This window comes from Leuciscus leuciscus (genome assembly GCF_965113295.1).
Source record: "Leuciscus leuciscus genome assembly, chromosome: 20".
Taxonomy (NCBI): domain Eukaryota; kingdom Metazoa; phylum Chordata; class Actinopteri; order Cypriniformes; family Leuciscidae; genus Leuciscus; species Leuciscus leuciscus.
This window is the reverse complement of record NC_138744.1, coordinates 35584482-35603244: the sequence shown is the minus strand read 5'-3', so window position 1 is coordinate 35603244 and position 18763 is coordinate 35584482. Positions and strand designations below refer to the sequence as shown.

General features: G+C 39.0%; 1 protein-coding gene and 1 pseudogene across 2 annotated transcripts in view; both read right to left on the bottom strand.

Moving 5' to 3' along the window:
* The window catches only part of LOC309483407 (leukocyte elastase inhibitor-like), an 81648-nt pseudogene extending 63250 nt beyond the window's left edge, over window positions 1-18398 (bottom strand). Inside the window, exons 1-5 of the transcript XR_014211707.1 lie at window positions 18324-18398; window positions 18009-18180; window positions 17201-17380; window positions 16997-17114; window positions 16316-16637 (exon numbers count right to left, since the gene is read on the bottom strand). The product of XR_014211707.1 is annotated as a leukocyte elastase inhibitor-like (transcript). The remainder of the gene's footprint in view (window positions 1-16315; window positions 16638-16996; window positions 17115-17200; window positions 17381-18008; window positions 18181-18323) is intronic.
* Window positions 251-8806, bottom strand: LOC309483408 (uncharacterized protein). The gene is made up of 8 exons (XM_082149238.1): window positions 8025-8806; window positions 6913-7078; window positions 4426-4872; window positions 3437-3488; window positions 2489-2565; window positions 1765-1832; window positions 1461-1504; window positions 251-586 (listed from the first exon to the last, which is right to left on the bottom strand). Exons 1-8 carry the CDS (start codon window positions 8235-8237, stop codon window positions 583-585), a joined length of 1071 nt encoding a protein of 356 aa, XP_082005364.1. The 5' UTR covers window positions 8238-8806; the 3' UTR covers window positions 251-582.
* Window positions 18399-18763: the final 365 nt, after the last annotated feature.

The following is an 18763-nucleotide window of genomic DNA, read 5'->3' as shown; positions in this document are numbered from 1 at the left end:
TCACCAAACTTGAGAGCCCTGATTAAATTATATAAATTTTAATTAAAAAAGAATCCACTTGTAAAGTTAAACAAATTTCACATATAAATATGCTCAATGTAGTCTGTTTCTTTTGTCTCAACCACTTCATCCTCATATTGTTTTGAATTAAATTTATGTATGGAAAAGTAAAAACAAAAATTATCTTTTGCAAGTGTTATTGTAGTGTATTTGTGTTCTTTCACAAAAATATAAGTGAAAATATGCCAAATGCTTATTTATTGCTTAATTACTCACTAGAGGCTTAAAGAATGATCAAACAAATTTATTGACAAGGTGCATAACAAATTGAAACTATATAGTCTTTGGCAATTGGACCACATCAAGACATCATTCTTTTAAGAGAAAAGCATGATATGAAAAGGGATATCCCCTACATGGAGCCGACACTGGTGGTGGTGGTGAAGGGGTGAGTAGCAATGCTGAGATCTAGATGAATGTGGAGCTCTTCTCCTGATGACCACAGTGGAGGGGGACCTACTGTATGACACGATTGGCTCAAGAGGGTTGAGATGATAATACATTTGGACATAAAACACCCAGTCAGCTAATGAGTTTGGAGTAGAAGAGAGTGAGAGAGACAATGTAAAAGATATGATATAATGTGCGAGTATAAAGAAGGACAGTCTTATTTGTTGAACTTCATATTTTAGCTTCATGTCAAACAAGCCATAAGGTTGTATTTCTTAACAGTGGACTGTGAGGTTAAGTGAACTTGAAAAGCACAGAAAACAGAACATGAAATCAAATTACACGTCAACTGTAATAAAATAACAGTGCAATTTATAATCATGAAATATGAAACATGCTTTTGAATAACATCTGAAAAAGAAAATTCAGTTGGATTAAGTACATTTCTAGTACATTCCCTTTCGAGATTAAACTCCAGGTCATATTCTTGGAGATGTTCCCCTTTTCACTACTACAGAAAGATGAGATATGACTTCAAATGCAGCACAGAAACAATTTAATAAATAGTCTGAAACCAAAATGGAGTTCTAAATATACATTTTATTTATTTTCATTATTTTGGAGTGAATCCTTTGGCTGCCAGGAATGCCCCGCCACTGCTCACCACTAAAAACAGAAGGGATATTTTTTTCTGTTACTGGTTGAGGTTTCCAATAAACTTAAAACATTACCGAACATGACTTTTATAAGTATACGTTTCATTTTCCGTCTATGAAGGACCACCACCTTCATGCATGCATTAATGGTGGTGGTCCTTCATAGATGGAAAATGAAACTTATACTTATAAAAGACATGTTCGGTAATGATGTGTGCTTTACACTTGTTTAAAAGGCTTGTTTAATCTGAAACAGAACAGATTAATAAAAAAATTGTAGCAAAAAAAAAAAGTTTAAGCAAATAAATAATGAATGCATTAATTCATAAAGCAGAAGAACAGAATAATACATACCATACTGGACAGGGCTCCCAGTCAACCAGCATTTCTGCTTTGCCCTAATGTAAGAAAAGACAAAAAATAAAATCCATTCTTAGCATAAGGCTATTATGTCTGATTATAGGCATTGAGTTTCATTGATTTTCAGAAGACACTTCCTCATAAACTGTAATTCAAAAAGACTGAACACATAAAAAGTATCTACCTAACAATTATGGTATGTATAATATGTATTTGCCAACTCACAAGGAAGTTTCTAGATCCTATATTACACTCTGCATACTGCCTACACTCTGCAGTTCCTTTATGACTGTCTAACCTTTCTCACTCTTTCTCTTAATACACTCCTGATGGGGAAAGCCTCTAGGCGAGTGTGGTAGGAGCAATCTGTGAACATTAAAAACACATTTCAAATATTTCTTAGATAGTTAGATTAGAAACAAAATAAACACAACTATGAAGACTTAAGTAGTGACCAGACTTGCAAGGATGACAAGTGATGTTTATCACTAATCAAAACATGTATCATGGAACCAAATTACTCTCGGTTCCAATGTGGTGTGCTTGCTTGAATAACCATCCTACTGCTAAGCCACAGCTCACAACTGAGAATACTCCACTGCTGCTGCTTCTACTACTTGGCAATGCATTTTGGTCAAATTTGACTAATTAAGCCTGTTGGAATTTATAGCTTGTCATTTGTAATAATCTCAATAATACTAATCATTCCTATTCTATATCTATTATGAATAATCATGGTTATGTGTGCTACGCTGAACTAGCTGGACTGGTCACCACATTTACATACAGTATTGTTGCCCTGTTGTTGATTTGACTGCTTGTACTGTAAATATTGTATTTATATGTAAGTCACTTTGGATAAAAGCGTTTGCTAAATAATTCATTAAATAAATAAAATTGTGACTACCGGAAATTGTCTGTTGTAGTAGTTAAAAAAATAAGCAATTGAACTAAAGCGAATTAACAGGGGTTAAGTTGCAATGTTTAGCAAAGTATGAATCATTGCATTTACATGCACTTACTCTTTTGTGGCCTTTTCCTTTCAGGCATATGCCTTGGTCCCCCTGTGGGATATAAGATTACAGTCCAGTTATATCCACTCAGAAAAAAACCAAAACACATTTACAATAATTAAACAAAATGCACTTTGTAATGTCTTTTCAACATAAATATGTGTCCCTGGTGTGTCTAGACACCCCTGAAATATGAGAAAAGACCATCCTCTCAGTTAATGTGTGTGCAAACACGCTGTTTAATTTGGCTCCAGATTTTACATCACATGCAGGCTCATTGGAAAATAGTAATCATAGTAGGCCTTTAGAATATTCCATCTAAAATGACCTGTTTCAGACCGGGTCTGCATAAAGGACCAGTTCAAGATAAATAAGGACTTTTTTAGGATCATGCAAAGCTACTCTAGTGGAGTATCAGAATAAAAATATAGAACTGGAAATTAACATAATAGGTCCCCTTTAAATTCTATTTAAGTAATTAATTTACTTATTAGAGAATCTGCTTGACTAATGAGTTTCATAGTTACCAAGCTATGGTAACAGTTATCAGAACCACCAATAATTACCCTAATAATAATAATAATAATAATTCATCACATTTATATAGCGCTTTTCTGGGTACTCAAAGCGCTTTACATGGAAGGGGGAATCTCCTCAACCACCACCAATGTGCAGCATCCACGGCAGCCATATTGTGCCAGAACGCTCACCACACACCAGCTTACTGGTGGAGAGGAGAGAGTGATGAAGCCAGTCAGTATATGGGGGTGATTAGGAGGCCATGATGGACAGGGGCCAATGGGCAAATTTGGCCAGGATGCTGGGGTTACACCCCTACACCCCACCGCACCCTACTTTTTCGAAGGACACCCTGGGATTTTTAATGACCACAGAGAGTCAGGACCTCAGTTTAACATCTCATCCGAAGGACGGACAAACATTATTTACATACCTGACTTTTTTTTTTTTCGACTTGCGACTGTGCCCCTGGCTGACCCTGTGAAGACAGCTGTGGGTTTGGAGAAAGAAAATTACTCATATACCAAATAAATCTTTAACTTAATATTTAAAATACTTGAAGATCACAACATCGCACAAGTGTGGCAGTACATGTATTAATAGGTGTAAAGTACATGCATTCTTATTACGATTGAATTAAGGTTGCTCCATTAACTCCACGTGTTTCATTTTATCGTTTTTGTCCTTCCTGTTTGTGATAATCCTAATTTGTTTCAACAAGCGCTGATCCTGCGCTGACTTGTTCAGGGAACGCAAGGGGTGGGAGAATGGTTAAGTTAAGTGTTCATGGGACACTGACATTCCCAATTATTTTGAATATTCAAATTATCCTAATATCTTTAATAATCAAATTTGGCCTAGTAATTTCAGCATTTGATTAGTAGTACTTATTTTACTTTTAGATTTATAATAGACTCACAAAATTCCTTCCAACAGCCCTAGTACAGAATCAGATAGACCTTTCATCTATCTAATTATGTAATATCAGATCAACTTTTCTAGCAGATTATCCATTGAAAATGAGAACCCTGTAGGTGATGATACCCAGGGCAAATTTTTGAGCAATGTTGCCGTCAACGGGCAACCAGATGAGACACAGGGCCCACAACCCATCTAAATTATCCAGATAGAAATGTGTTGCCCATTTTCAATGTGAAAGTGCCCAAGGAACAATCGCTCGGCAAGATTGCCCAGCAACATTGCTCAAAAAGTTGCCCTGTGTATCATCACCTAGTGAGTTTTACTTTATCAAGCAGCAAAAAAGTTATAGCATGGTGTGTTTGAGTTCATTTCGTTGAAAAGAGCCCTAACCTGCATCAAGCTCTATGGGGGAAAAACACTGGAAGTCAAGTTAAGGTAACCCATGGGTCAAACACTTTTGGCCTTTACAAATATAAACTGTAACTCTTTAAATTTGTTCTAATTACCTTGCCCCTCCGTGGACTCCGCCTGCTCCACTTGCCCCTCCGTGGATTCCGGCTGCTCCACTTGCCCCTCCGTGGACTCCGCCTGCTCCACTTGCCCCTCCGTGGATTCCGGCTGCTCCACTTGCCCCTCCGTGGATTCCGCCTGCTCCACTTGCCCCTCCGTGGATTCGGCCTGGTCCACTTGCCCCTCCGTGGATTCCGCCTGCTCCACTTGCCCCTCCGTGGATTCCGGCTGCTCCACTTGCCCCTCCGTGGATTCCGCCTGCTCCACTTGCCCCTCCGTGGATTCGGCCTGGTCCACTTGCCCCTCCGTGGATTCCGCCTGCTCCACTTGCCCCTCCGTGGATTCCGCCTGCTCCACTTGCCCCCCCGTGGGGCTCGCCTCGCAGGGTGTGAGCTGCAGAGTAATCAGCTGATCCTCATTGCCACTGGAATCCTGGGTCCATCCTGTGCAAGTTAAACAAGTGTTGTGTTTTGCTTATTTAAAACATAGAGGTTAACCATAAGCTTGATCTGTACCTGTTTTAACTGTTAGGTAAATGTGTTTGAATAATATATACCAAATTTTCCCCAACCAGATTTGAAGGCACTTTTGATTGCAGGAGAACTATTGAGAGTCTACTGGATGTATTAGATATCTGTAATATATTTGATTGATTTTCTATGACGATAACCAATACAATATGTCTTTAAGTCAGAAAAATAAAACCCAGAGTGCTCATAATATCTATTGAAAAAATGACAAGTATAATGTTCGTTTACAGTCTGGGTCAAACTATTCAGTTAAGACTAGACTGCGTGCGCTAAAAAACTTTGGGCTTTATGCCTCAAAGTTAGTAGCAGTGTAAGTTTGTGGTGTATCCAGCAAAAATTTGATGGTTTTCTTTTTCTTTGTGCTATTTCCGTTAATGATCTACATTTTAGCACTGTCCTCGATATTGTTTCAATGAGTATATATAGATTCATTATCATTTGATTCATTGACCCAGTGACCAAAACGGGTCTTTGCAAATGTAATGTGTTCAATTAGTATGTCACTACAAAAATTGCTGTGGTCAGAGTGCCTAAACATTAAAAATATGGTTGTATGTGGGCTGAAAACAGAAATGAAATATGTCTCCTACAAAAACATACCAAACATAATTCTAAAGTTGACAGTATATGCTTGAATGCACTTAACTCTGGGTGCCAAATCCCATTGTAGACCAGTGTGCTGCATGCTATTAATACAAACAGGGCTCAATACACTTAGAGGGCCCTATCTTGCACCCAGCGCAAGTGACTTTGTACACCGACGCATGTATCATTCTTATTTTGCACCCGCGCACAGCGGACTTTTCCCTCCACAGAAGCACGTCGGTAAGTTAGGAAATACACTTGCGCTCCCGGGGGCGGTTCAGCGCAAAGAGGAGGCGTGTTCCGGCGCAAACGTTTCTTCTTGCTATTTTGCAGGTTTAGAAAACAATTGCGCCACTAACCAGGAAAAAAATAGTTTAAAGTCAGTGGCGCGTTGCGCATGTTATTCATATGCTATTTTAAGGGTGCATGCTTGGCCATAATCAATGTAGCGTGTGCACAACGCGCATACACTTTGATTCTCTCATCTACACAGAAGCAGCAGTTTTCATTTTTGCAAATCATACATTATTACGATAGATAGATAGATAGATAGATAGATAGATAGATAGATAGATAGATAGATAGATAGATAGATAGATAGATAGACAATTTATTATAAAAGCATACATCTAGCTTACACATTTACCCAAATTATCATACGCCTGTTTAACCGAAGTTAATTTGGGTGGGTTTCTCCATTTCAATGTAACTTCTCTCTTTTACGGCCGTGACGAGAGCGTTGCTCTCCTTGGCTGTGAACCGCTCCTGGCGCGCGCCTGGCAAATCCGCCGTTACAATAGCAATCCGCTATGGAAAAAGCGCGTTTGCTCTTAAAGGGAATGTGAGATGTCGCTCTGATTGGTTTATTTCACGTTACGCCCAAACCACACCTATGAATAATGAAGCTACTTCAGACCAACCCATTTTAGATTTGCGCCTGGCGCAAGAGTCATTTATCCCGCCGGGAAAATAGCAACAGCGCCGAGACCCGCCCACAAAGTTACTTGCGCTTTGTGCTTTGACACTTGCGTTTCAGATCGTTAAAATAGGGCCCAGAATCTACATGTCTACATCTGCAGTTGCAGGAAACTACTGTTTTGAAACAGTTTACTTCAATTCCCATAATCAATTGCCAGGTGTGAATTTTTATGTTTTTCTACCCATTTGCGTCTACATTAAATGTGTTGGTAGAGACGTCACATAGAGTAGACTATGATGATACAAGCATTCAGCAGCAGAAAAAAAGAATGACTGAATTTAAGTTTTAGGGGTGAGCCATTCCTTTAAGATTTAAACATTAATAAAATATTTTGCGTACTCAACACAAGTTGTGAACTGTGACTTTAAGATACAGTGCATGCATCTCACCTTCACAAAGGTATTCATAAAATGAACCTATCTTCTGTAGGTAGTCCTGGGCAAAGGTGGAGAGTGTGCAGCGAGGCGTTAATATTTCGCACTTAATTTCTTTTTTTTTGTTCTCCTTTCCTAGTAGCAGAACTGGTTTGTAGCCAATGGCATGGAGTTTCTCAAGCTGCAATGACAAAATTGTGTGTTTGCTGTTTAAAGTAATAGAAAAACAACATAAAAAATAACTAAGAATATTAATTAAAAATTTATAACATTATTAATGACAGCATCCAGGTTACTGCCATTCAGGATTATTAACCTAATGGTGAGTTTAGCTTTATGTGCAAACAGGAAAGGCTCATACATTAGAAGCAAAAAACAACTCTATATAGAAAAACAGTAAAAAGATTAATCTGACACCATGAGGGAACCCTTTATATAACTTTATATAAATATTTATTTTTGTAACATTAGTAGCTCGGGTTTTGCACCTACATTGATAAGATTCTGTAACCATTGTGCAACTGGACAATGACAATCTAAAGATTTATTAAAAATAAAGGCAGAACCTTAGTGATTACGTGACCAAATGGGTGAATGCTGCACATATTTACAGTTGACGCATTCACATTTTAAAGTGCTTTGAGTAGTACAGTATGAATGCAGTTCATGTGTTATTTCTCATCCACTCGATAAGAAAGTTTGATTATTAAATTGCACCTGTAATTCTGTCATAATGCATGCCTGTATATGTTATGAACTCAAGAATTCCTGAGTTTCAATTATATTTGCTGTGTGTTCAAATTTTGCTCTGGTAGATCATTTAGGTATGTGATGTATTACGGTGAAGATGTGATTACTTAAGGGTATTACCACTAAAATAAAAACTACAAATCACAATTACGTGTGCCTTCAAAGTTGATAGTTAAATTATACTTTTAAATTGATTCTGATGACACAGGGAGGACAAAGTATCATTGGAAAAAAAAGATTCAAATTAATCTATATTGGCAAAAAATAATGCCTTTCTGACCTTGCGCTGGCATGCTCACTTAATAACAAATGGTACCACTGAATGTACTTCCTAGATGATCTGGACAGTTTACTGTCATGTATGAAATTGTACGTACCATGATATTGGCTTCATCCTTGATGGATGCAGTGTTGTGGTTTTTCTTACGACCAACCACCCATTCCTCTCGCTTCTCATCAAACCTCTGAAGCTTCTTCTTGAGGCGCTGCTTCAGAGGCTGCTCCTTTTTACAATGTGAGCAGATCTTTTGAGCGCAAAATAAAATCCCCTGGCAAAAGGGGCAGATCTTTTTTGTAGACCCCCCTGGCATTATAACAAACAGTCAGATACAGACAGACAGTCAGATACAGACAGACAGACAGTCAGATACAGACAGACAGTCAGATACAGACAGACAGACAGTCAGATACAGACAGACAGTCAGATACAGACAGACAGACAGTCAGATACAGACAGACAGTCAGATACAGACAGACAGACAGTCAGATACAGACAGACAGTCAGATACAGACAGACAGACAGTCAGATACAGACAGACAGTCAGATACAAACAGACAGACTGACAAAGATGGGTAAGACAGACAAGTAGACAAAGACAGACAGGGAGGAAAGAAAGAGCAATAGATAAAGACTGTGAGATAGATAAAGATTGAAGAGATGGACAGAAATATAGATAGTGAGAACAGAGAGGATGTAAGATATAGAAAATAATGAAGAGATAGAGGTTGGCTCTTAAAAGTGCCTTTGGGTTTTGAAAATCAGGTTCGGATAGGTTCGACAGGTGATGTTTGACAGGATCTGCAGGGAGAACAACAGAAAATGTTAATTATGTAGTGTTATGTTGATATAAGATTTAAAAAGTGTACTCTAATAGTGAGTGATTCCAATTTTCGTGTAGATTCTTAGGATAAATAAATACAGATTCACGTTGTTCCTATTTCCTGTGCTACTGTTAAAAGTCACGTAACATTTTTTTTTTTTAATGGCGTGTAACGTTATGTGTCTAGGGTTCGCCATCCCAGATATAAAGCCAGCATTATGTGCAGTAACGTTATAACGTTAGATCAAGTGATAATATTGTTATTACTGACACATTACAGTGACGTTGTGTGTGAACCACGATGATCGAGAGAAAATTACATCATCTAGATGTCCCCAATTAAAGTTACTATTCCCCCAATAAATTCTCAATAAGCATTTACACGTCAAAAAACAAAAAAACAAAAAAACATGTTGAGATATATATATATATATATATATATATATATATATATATATATATATATATATGTATATATATATATATGTATATATATATATATATATATATATATGTATATATATATATATCAACATGTTTTTTTTTTATATACCTATATATACATATATAGCCTACATCTAGGCTTAGAACATGTTTTTTTTTTTATAAACTCGTAATTTTATTAATTTTGGACGTGTAAATAATGCTTATGAATTCATCTTGCTTATTAGGCTGTTGTAAGCGACTTACCGTGGTGGAATCGCGCTGGGCAATGGTTTCTGCGATGGTCGCACACACAGTGACGTGTTGCACAAAATTGCGCCAAAATATCAATCATAATTAAAAAGTACAGTCTTAATATTTTATATCCGTGCTAAAAATTTTAAAGGGGTCAGCATAAATGTCCAAGTGAAGGAAACACGAGTATGTAGCCATTACATTTAAACACATATCACTTCCCAGAATGCATCCATCTCTTTGCCAAAGGATATGTCCATATAAAGTAATTTAAACATTTCTGCAGTAGGATATATAATTAATTTATTACAACTTCATAATCAGTATTGAGATGAAAGTTCTATAAAACTAGGCTATTCTTTTTTTCTTTTTTTTGCGAAAAAAAAAAAAAAAAAAAAGCAAAGTAGGCTCACTATAAGCCAGGGGTGGGGAACCTTTTTCCTATAAAGGGCCATTTACAATTTTTTTACATTCTTTAAGGGCCATTGTAATGAGCAGGGGCGTTTCTAGGTTTTAAAAACATCAGGGGCTGAGCCCGAAACATCAGGGGCTGGGGTGGGTAACAAGATAACATGATTCAATACAGAGAATAATGTATATTTTAGGCCTATATGCAGGGGGCAGACTGGTTAAAAAATTCAGTCCTGGCACTGTAGCCACACCAGGCCATACTACCACACAGACACACACATTCAAATGTGAGGTAGTTAGGGGGGTTCGGGGGCATGCTCCCCAGCGAAAATTTTGATTTCTCGGACCTACATATGTGCATTTTAAGGTGTTTGAAGGCCAACATTTTTTGATGAATATAGCTTTAAAGGTGAACTAAGTAACTTTTTTTACCTTAACTGAACAGCTTCGGAGTCATTGGAATGGTTATATTACTTATTTCAGGTTGAATGGTGGTCGTTTCGCACCCCCCTGGTGCCCGTGAGCGGAAAATACGCACTTGCAACTTTGAGCCGGCGGGCCGCTGCGTCAGGAAGTCTCGCGTGATATCAGGTCTCGCGATGTAAACAATTGCTTTACGGCCAAAAGAAATCTGCTAAAATGCTGTCATTATTGCGCTCCCTCACGCTGTCCGAAACCGAATGAAGAAGACGTTTTAAAGAACGTCCCATCTGCTTTGATGTCGTTGATCTATAGCCTCTGGTGTCTGAGAATCAACAACGAGTTTTTACGACAGTGTTGTCAAATATCTATTCCGAAGCTGTGGGGGGAGCTCTAGAGAGAAACCTGCGAGCAAAAAGCGAGAATACAGCGAAGAAGTCCCGAAGTTACTGAGTGCTGCTTTAAAAGCATGTCAGTGGGCAGTAGCATAAATTATTTGTCAAGCAGATAACAGATTCTTAAACATGAGAATGAGGATAAATGTTGAAATGAATGATCCACAAAATGGAAATGCAAAATGTTTCTGCTTATTGTTGACAATACACAATCACATATTCCAAACAGGAATGGCCTTAAATGAGAAATCTTTCAAGGATTATTTTGCATAGATGTAAACTTTTTAGCATTAAAGATTGGTTTCAGCAACTTGTTTCTTTCTTGAGTTAATCAATGTTTTTGGCACTATTAAATCAGTTCAATTAAATTTCAATTGTTCACTCATAAAGACAGTCACTTGTCACCACCTACTGGCCTAATGATGCAAGTTGCGCAAGCACAGACAAGCGGAGTGATACAAACTGTGAAAAGGCTGATGCTGGTGAAATATTCGAACACATTCGAGGACCTTATATATATATATATATAGGCTACATATCAGAGTTAAATAGGAATACATTGTAATAATGTTAATCAAGCAGACTAATTCACACGACTGCGCAGCAATATTTAAGCTCATTATACAAAGGAAATAATACAGATCTAGACAAATTGGGTTGCTTGTAGTTAAAAAAAAAAATTCTTTTTTTTGTCGGCCACACATTCTACTTGCTGTCGGCCACTCATACCACTTGCTGTCGGCCACTCATACCACTTGCTGTCGGCCACTCATTCCACTTGCTGTCGGCCACTTTTAGTCGGCCACTCATTCCACTTTAATACGCAAATGACAAAACGAAAGTGAAAGCAGCAGCCCCTCGTGGACGACTACCACACACACACAGTCGTGTGATTTAGTCTGCGCACACACACACACACACACACACACACACACACACACACACACACATACACAAAGTCCATGTCTGGTCCTCCGCTGTCATCGTTCCGATCCTTTTATGCGCCCCGAAGCTGATCAGTGAGAAACTTGAAACCGGTACGGCGCGTGCGCCCCCGAAGCTCATCCGTGAGAAACTTGAAACCGGTGCGGCGCGCAGGTGACTCATTAACACTCGCGCTACTGGCCTCGCCCTGCTCTCACGGCTCGTGGACTTGTACTGCTTGCCACTTTGCCTATTTTGTGTTTTCTATCACAAGTAATTGCTGAGATTTTTGTTTCTGAAGGTTTTTTTTTTTTTTTTTTTGTGGGGGGAGGAATTGACTCGCGGGCCGCATCAAACTGTTTTGGGGGCCGGTTACGGCCCGGGGGCCGGACGTTCCCCACCCCTGCTATAAGCCATTGCAAATTGAAATACCATCGACAATTGTAAAATATCCCACAATAAATTAAGGCATGTTTTAAGCCTACAGCAAATATGCAGTCCTGCAATTATGTCGTTTTAATGTAGTCCAAAATTATATAAAAGAAGAGAGGAAAAATCGTTGATATTACCGATTTAGAAAAGGGTTTCAGCTAGCTACCCTCAACGTCGGCTTATGGACGTAAGGGGGAAATTAGCACAATATGTGATCGAAAATTATAAAATATCCCACCTAAATTAAGGCATGGTATAGAAAATATACCGTCCTGTAATTATGTAATTTTAATGTAGCCCAAAATTATATAAAAAAGAGAGGAAAAAAGTTAGGGTTAGAAAAATAATCAAAGTTCAAAATTCAAAGATGAGGGATTTGCACTCAAATCTATCGAACGACCCTCTCCGTTGTCAAGTGACGAATAGGGGGTACCCTCAACGTCGGCTTTGGACGTGAGGGGGAAATGACCAGACGGCATAGCCTATGTGACGAATGGGGGTGAGACCATGTTGCAAAGAAAGACGTGGTGCAGGCACGAAAAATACGTCCCATTGAAATACATTAGATTGGAAGTCGTGTTGTGTGGCACGAAAAAAAGAAGGAAATTCGTGCTCTTAGACACGAATCAATTCGTGTTGAGTAGCCTACCGAATATAAAGCAATACAACAAGGATTAAAATCTCCTGATTAAATGTTGAGTAATGTAGCCCTTAAAGTTTGCAAAAGGAATAGCCTAACATTTGAGAAAAAACAATAGTGTGCTCTCGAAAGAAAGACGTGGTGCATATCTACGCCCCATTGAAATACATTAGATTGAAAGTCGTGCTGATTGACACGAAAAAAAAGAAGCAAATTCGTGCCCATAGACACGAATCAATAGATTCATGTTGAGTAACCTACCGAATATAAAGCAATTAAAAACGAGGATTAAAATCTCTTGATTAAATGTTGAGTAATGCAGCTCTTAAAGTTTGCAAAATGAATAACAATTGAGAAAAAACAATACTGTGCTCTCGAAAGAAAAACGTGGTGCAGGCACGAAAAATACGTCCCATTGAAATACATTAGATTGAAAGTCGTGCAGAGTGACACGAAAAAATGGGGAAATTCGTGTCCACGAACACGAATCAATAGATTAAATTTCGTGACTATGTCACGAACTGCCGTGAGACTGGGTTGCCAACAAACACTATATAAGAAGTCCGCATTAAAGTCTCATCCATAAAATCTCTCCCTTTCATTATCATCAACATAAGTAAACAAAACACTCATTACAACTAACAGTAAACAAATATATACACACCTTTTCAGGGGGTGCTTAATAAACTGGTAAAGTGTATATCCGTAAAACAACTCCTAACTGTAATAAAGAGCGCGCTCTCACTTTCATTTCTGCCGTGATCAGTAACGTCAGGCCTATCGCTCCGGAGACTGTAAGCTTGATCAAGAACTGTTGGTACATATCCATCGTCGAGTCACAACGAGAGTAAATGAAGACTGCTATGTTCATTCTTTCATCCAAAAACAAAACACCTCAATCGCTTTGGAGACATTCTTGTCTACAGTTGCTCCAGCGTCGAAACAATGTCGTACTGTGTCCAGCTCACTCAGGGCGGGTCTATGCTAAAACTGCAGTGTCAATCAACAGACATGGGCGGGGCTTGTGCAAAAGTACGTCACATTGCCCCGATTCTGAGAGCGGGTTGTTCTGAGACCATGCTTATGATTTATGGGGAATGCGGATTTAAAAAAAAGCACTGGGTGGATTTTTATCATTATAGGGTGGTTGTGTACACACACTGCCAACACACATTTATGTTCAAAAGCCATGTAAAAGTGATTTTTGCATAATAGGTGCCCTTTAAATATCAGTAGTCACTCTATTATGTATTAGTAAGATGATATTTTAATGCTTAGTACAATGATCAAAGCTCTGTAGTTTTAAAACATGTAATACAATGCAATACAATGACGATTGAGATGAACAAATAAATGCTCACCAAAAACCAGATGGATCATATTTTATACTTGCATGATCGTGTTCATCAAAATAATATAAAAGTTATTCTTACACTCACTTTCTATAATCCAGTAAAGATTTCACAGTAAAAAAAATAAAATAAAAAATAAAATATTGAACCAAAAGCTGAAGGTGGACCTTTTTACAAAATGGCCTTTTTACTTGCTAAAATTGTCACAGTTCATGAATTTACTGACTCTTTCTCTCACAGTGTGTTTGTGTGTGGCTGCTGATCACAACTGATTTGATCATCGGTGCCAGCTGCAACCGATCAGGCGTGCCTATTTATATTCATTGCCATTCGCCTTGTGTTTGTCAGATCATTGTGGATGTTCCTGGGGTTGTGTCTTGTCTCCTGGCTATTCTGAGTTAACTGTGTTTCGTGTTTGGATTATTGGCGCTTCCTGAGTTTTCTGAATTTCTTCCTCAGAGTAATATTCTGGAGTTCCTGAGTTTCGTGCCTGGGTTTGTGTGGGTCTGATCGCTCCTTCATCTTCCACAGAGGATCAGGTTGCCCATTCTACATCCCTGCGCTACCTAGAGAGACTTATACCTGCACCTTCTACATATGACCTGTTTCTTCTCGCTCTCTATTTTGTGTTAAATAAACTCCATTGTTTGCTCGCAATTGAATCTTCTTACTTCAGCGTGTCAAAATTATATAGACTGTCTGTAAGATTACAGAAGGCATGTAGTAGATTGTGTGCAACAAGTTTTGCCATTTGGTCATGTTGATCATATAGAGGCCTAAGAAATTCAGTAGAAATTTGCATAGCAAATATCATGAACTACACTGTCCATAAAGCTCTGATGGCCACAGAGCTTTGCCCATTGTGGATTCCAGCGCTTCCAAGTCCAGTGATCGTTAGTCCAGTGCTCTCAGTGCTTCCCAGTCCAGAGCCTCTTCACGTCATGGCCACCACGGCAGGTCTCCAGCCATCATGGCCACTGCTCCTGAAGCTACTAAAGCGGTCCCTAGGTATTTGAGACTGGCTTCCAGTTTGGTGGACTCACCGCTGATGTCGTGCGAGTGGCTGGCATCTCAGTGGTCCCAACATCGTCCTCGAGCCCAGCGCATCCAAGTTCAGTTGTCCCCAGCCCAGTAGTCTCAGCACTTTCTAGTTCGGTGGTCCCGCACCATTCAATTCCAGTGGTCCCAAGTCTGTGGATCTGAGAGGTCCTTCCACTGTCGGCTGTGCTTCCAGTGAAGGCAACCACCATCATCTTGTGTGTGGGGGCAGTTCACACTTCATCTACTCTTTCTGAGGTGGCAGTGTCCGCTCATGAACTCTTTGTCCACTATGACACTACGGAGGTCACCCCTTAACTTACTGTTTGCTCATATGTGACCACGGAGGCTGTCCATGAACTATCTGCCTGTCCCTACATGACCATAGAGGTCACTTAGGAACTCTCAATCTGTTCTGTTACGACCACAGAGGTCACTATGAACTCTCAGTCTGTCCTGTCACGACCACAGAGGTCACCCTGGAACTCCCAACCTGTTCTATTATGACCACAGAGGTCAATCTGGAACAGCCTGCCTGCCCTGTTATGGCAACGAAGGCCATTACTGAACTCCCTGCCTGTCTCGTCTCGGCCAGAGAGGCCGTTCTAAGTTCCATAGTCTCGGCCAAGGAAGCCGTGATTTAAGACTCTGCTTGCCTTGCCACAGACATCACTCTTGAATGTCCTACATGCCGTGTTATGGCCACTGAGGCCATTACTGAATTCCCTGCCTGTTTTGACACGGCCCTAGAGGCCAAACCTAACCTCTCTATGCTCTTTGTTCCAGTTCAATGATAGCCACAAGAGGGCACTCTTACTGTCTCCTTGATCATATCATGAACCACATTTCCCATAACCCCTTGCCTGGACTCATCGTGTTCTGATTACTTGCACCTGTGTGTTATCTCGTTTACTCTTGCCTATTTAAGCCCTGTGTATCTATTCTTACTTTGTGAAGTCTTGTTTGTGTCACACTGCATTTCTGAGCGCTTTTCTGGTTTCCTGTGTAATAGTTTTAGATCTTATGGTTTTCTGGATTTTCCTGTTTGCCTGTGTTTTCTTCCCTGTTGTTATCTGGATTGTTTGCCTTGTGGTTTTGATCATTTGCCTGTTTTATGGATTACGATTCTGGATTGCCCCAATAAACAGCTGCATTTGGATCCTCAACCTGTGTGTGTGTCTCTGAGTAGTTTGTGACAACAGCACTCTTTATAGGGTTAAACTGCTATTCCAAATAATTAAACAATGCACCATACTAGCAGAATCTGTGCTGTCTCACCTTCTGAAGGCCAGTGGTGTTGTCTTCCATTGCGTTAGGAAGGATGATCAACATACTGAGATTCTTCCCGACATACGGCAGCTCCAGAACCTGACTGTTCATCTCTGGGATTAAGGCCAGAGGAAACATTGACTTCTTTTAAAAAAATTAAAAAAAAATTTAAAAGCATGAAATCTCACCTTGTTCAGCTTAAACTGCCCATCTCTGGTGGCTTCCTTTGGAAATTTCTTCTCCCAGTTTCCCTTGAAGTAGATGGCGTTCACCAAAACCAGTTTCGTGTTCTCATCGATGTCTGCCTTTGACACCAAGTTCTTGATCTTCTCTAAAATACAAATGGACAAATTGTTTACTTTGATCAGTGATTTAATTGATTCTCATAGGCCTAAAGGAATTTACTGAATCTATAACACTCTATTGTTATGTAAGTCTAAAAAATAAAAAAAAATAAAACACTATTAAAGCGCCTGTCTCAAAGTTCTTATGGAATAAAGTTCTTATGAACTTAATGACCAAATAAAAAACGCATTAAAGTCAAAACTTTAACCTCCAAAGAACTTTATAGCTCAATTCAAGAACCCATTAAGCTGAACATGGTCCTTAAAATAAGATTTTGCTGAACTTAAAAAGCAGCAAAAATACATCAAAGAATTGTTTGTAGAGTAAGTTTATGCTGGATTTCACCTTGTGTTTTTTTCTCCACCCATTTGTTGATGTTGACACGAGCAGCCTCTGATTTGTTCTTGAAGTCCACCTTCTCCAATCCGGCTTCATAGTATATTTTTACGTCATTGAGGAATTTCTGTAACATAGCAAACCGATTGAGGTGGAAGTGATATTAGAGAAGAGAACATTTCCAGAACCTCCAGTGAATAAACCGAGTCTTACCTCAACAAACTGGTAGGATTGCTCTCCGTAGAGGCGGTTGGCAAGACTCAACGCATACGGGACTCCTGGTTTGTTCAGCTCACTCATGAACTTGTTGAAGCTGGAATGAATTTGGTCCACTGAATCATGATGTCCTGGAGTCGCGGCGTCGGGTTTGAGAGGGTTTTTAAAGCCCAAGACCTGCACAGCATTATTGTGGGTAGAATTAATAAAGATACATTTATTATTCTGATATGTTCAACATATAGTGCCCTATCATACACCTGGTGCAATGCGGCGCCGGGCAAGACGCAATTGTTTTTTGATGCGTTAGTAATGTGCGCCTATAGGCAGGTCCACACAAAGGGATGCGCAGCTGCACACACACATGCCAAATATAAAAAAAATAAAAGGATTACAATGTAAAACATCATTATTGTGTACATAAATATATGTTGGAATCCGGCTTGTCCCGTAGATTGTCTGCTTGAGCCGTGTGCTTAGACCATGTACTTAGAACGTTAAAATAGGGGCACTCTAAAAAATGCTGTGTTGTTTCAACCCATGTTTGGGTCAAATATGAACAAACCCAACCGTTGGTTTAATTTTTAACTCAGTTTTTAACCCAACAGTTAGGTTTGTCCATATACTGTATGTCCCAAACATGGGTTGAAACAACAACTTTTTAGAGTTAGTATTAAAATACAAGATTATAATAGTTTAAAATACTGCACATGATGATGCACGTAACACACATATAGCCTATATACAGTTTGTATTCTGAACTACAGGCCATAAAACATACTACATACAGTAAGTGTGAGATCACCTTAATCATCTGATCTGCTGTGTTTCCTCTTGCACCGAGCAACACCATGGCCAGAGCCGAGGAGATGCTGAAAGGAGAGTAGAACACATTTCACGTTTCCTCCGCTGATCTTCTTGAACAGGTTGAGGGAGAACTGTGTGTTTGCTGCAGTCAAAGACTCCATTTTCACAAGCTAGAAAGAAATAGCAGTAGTTTTATCAACTGCAGATTTGAAGGTCTTCTTCATCATGACACACAATCTGTTTTAATCTAATGTTATTACTGTGTGAGTTACCATTTAAATTGCATACATAAAAGTACCTCTAAAAGCATTACCTAGAGTAGTCGTCAGAAATGATGAAGTTTCCCAGCGTGTCTGAGGAGAATGAATCTCTGGTTGTGGGTGTCGTTTTAATAAATGATGCCTCCCCCTAAAGTGGTCAGCCTTGAAGCCCAATCAGTTTGTAACATTCCCTGTAATTATTAAACTTATGTATATCCACCTGGATCAGCATAATACTTAAATTGAGTGATTCATTCTTCATGTGTTTATCATAAGAAACTAACCTAAACTCAAGAAATATAAATGATAATTGTATTAGTCATTCTTAATCGTTATGTGTGTACAACCCAATATTGGATTAGCTGTTGACGGTTGGAAGTAGGTGTCACTGTGATACTTTTACAAAACAATAAAAACATAATTGAAAAAAAATTATCCTCATCCCCACACACCCAAAGTACAAATGCTTGTCTAAACAACGTTTCAGTTACAA